The sequence below is a fragment of the Palaemon carinicauda genome, chromosome 35 (genome assembly GCF_036898095.1).
Source record: "Palaemon carinicauda isolate YSFRI2023 chromosome 35, ASM3689809v2, whole genome shotgun sequence".
NCBI classification, from domain to species: Eukaryota; Metazoa; Arthropoda; class Malacostraca; order Decapoda; family Palaemonidae; genus Palaemon; species Palaemon carinicauda.
Window position 1 is genome coordinate 53,947,174 of NC_090759.1, and position 2,020 is coordinate 53,949,193.

The following is a 2,020-nucleotide window of genomic DNA, read 5'->3' on the forward strand; positions in this document are numbered from 1 at the left end:
AGCATCTACAGTGCAATATACAGTATGAATAAATGTTTCCAAATCAAATATTGATTATGAAATCATATCTAATAATAAAAAAGATCATTCGGATCATAATCAAGCTGCAATGCAACAGAGTTTAAAAAAAATTGTCCCTAAGATGAAATTGACAAAAAGGGGATACTATAACTAGCCTGTATCTATTTGAATAATAAGTTGCATCCCCTGAGTATTTCAATCGATTCAAAATTTTAATGAAAATACATTTGAATTTGAAGTTGGACTTCAATATATATGAATAAATAGATCTCTTCGAATTAACATATATTCGAATCTAATTAGAATAATCAAATTACTGTAATTTACTTATACTTGAAGCAAGGTGAAAACAATAAAATTGGTTCAATCAAACTACTTTTGAATCTATTCGAAAAAATGAATTGAGTAAGATCAAGTACTAATTTTATCCAAACGAAAATTAACTTCTAATGAAATTTAACCGGAACATTAGATTGTTAACGGGTATAACCAATAACCACATTATGTAGCCTAATACAATAAAGTAAATTTCATAATACAGATGTCTTCATTACATCCGCTAAGATTTTGGCCACATCGGATGGCATGTAAAGAAACTACAAATTCCCAATACATAATGCAAGGAAGAAAGAAGCATTAGTAGTTTATATACTTACAAATTTACATCAGAATCAATTAACGAAATCAATAACAATTTATGGAGTTTATGCCATTGCTAAGAAGGAATAGCATTTACATAAGATTTGCACATCCCTCATCCCTTAATGATAGGCACAATTCATGAAACAAAAAGTCTATACGACCAAAGCTGTAAATTCTAAAACATAAAACATTCTCATGCTAAACAATTAATGAAAGAACGAGGAGTCTGTTACCGCACGTGTATCACACAAGCTCTTAAAGTGTAACGCTATTTTTTTTTCTTTTCTTTTTTTTGTATATTGTATATTAGTATATTGTATATTTGCATATTGTATATTTGTATATTTGTATATAGCATATATGTATATTGTATATTCTGTATATAAACTTTAACACATTGACTACCACCACTATGATAGAAACGAAATGAAAAAGAGGCAGAGTCACTTACAGTGATCTTCATGATGTTCAAGGATGGAATTCTGATGACTGCCCCTCCTCGACACCTCGCATATATACTCCTTAAGGGAAAAGGAAAGGCCCGCCTCCGCGGCTCAAGGCTAATGCTCTCCCGGCTCTGACCCGGAATTGCAAAAAAAAAAAAAAAAAAAAAAAAAAAAAAAGAAGAAACAATTGCAATCGAAGTCTCTTTCCTTTCGCTCGAAACTATATCTTCTTCCTTCAGCTGTTTCCCAAGGAGGAAGAGTTTCAGTTCTATTATTTCATTTTAAATAAACTATTCTTACTATGTTTTCTATAACTGTTTTCTATATACAGTAAGCTTCAGGAAACTTTAAAACATTTGATTTTTTTTAATAAACCTTCATCTTCCCAAAATAATTTTTTTCCAAAGAGAAAATAAAATGGAGTCTAGTGGTTCGTTTTCACAATTTTTGAGCCTTCATATCTTTTCTTAATCTGTATTCCTTCGTATCTGATTTTAATCTGCATTCCTTATAATCTTATAAGGGCTCGTTGATTTTTTTTCTAAAACCTAAAAAATATACACCTCCCTTCAAGAATTTCTCAATAAAAATATGTATCCCAACTATTTTCCTCCTAAGATTTAAATGTTTCATGGCTTTCTTTAAATTATTTAACTTATAAAGTGATTGCTTTACCATTATGATATATTTTTACCACAATAACTTTTGTGATATAATAGCATCATTAAAATATTTTATCTAAGTATTCGAATTTTAAATGTTTAATTATAGAGCATCATAATATATCTTATTCTCTACAATCTTATCTTAACCCATTATGTAATACACACTAATGTGTATTATTACAATAAAATATATCTTCATATCTAAAAATATATAAACCTTTTTTATTTTCTTTCAATATCAACAGT

At 28.6% G+C, this 2,020-nt stretch overlaps 1 protein-coding gene across 1 annotated transcript in view; it reads right to left on the reverse strand.

Annotated features, from left to right (window-relative positions):
* The window catches only part of LOC137627475 (uncharacterized), a 5,908-nt gene extending 4,740 nt beyond the window's left edge, over window positions 1-1,168 (reverse strand). Inside the window, exon 1 of the mRNA XM_068358559.1 lies at window positions 1,115-1,168. Within this exon, the coding sequence (XP_068214660.1) occupies window positions 1,115-1,126 (12 nt within the window). The 5' untranslated portion in view covers window positions 1,127-1,168. The remainder of the gene's footprint in view (window positions 1-1,114) is intronic.
* Window positions 1,169-2,020: the final 852 nt, after the last annotated feature.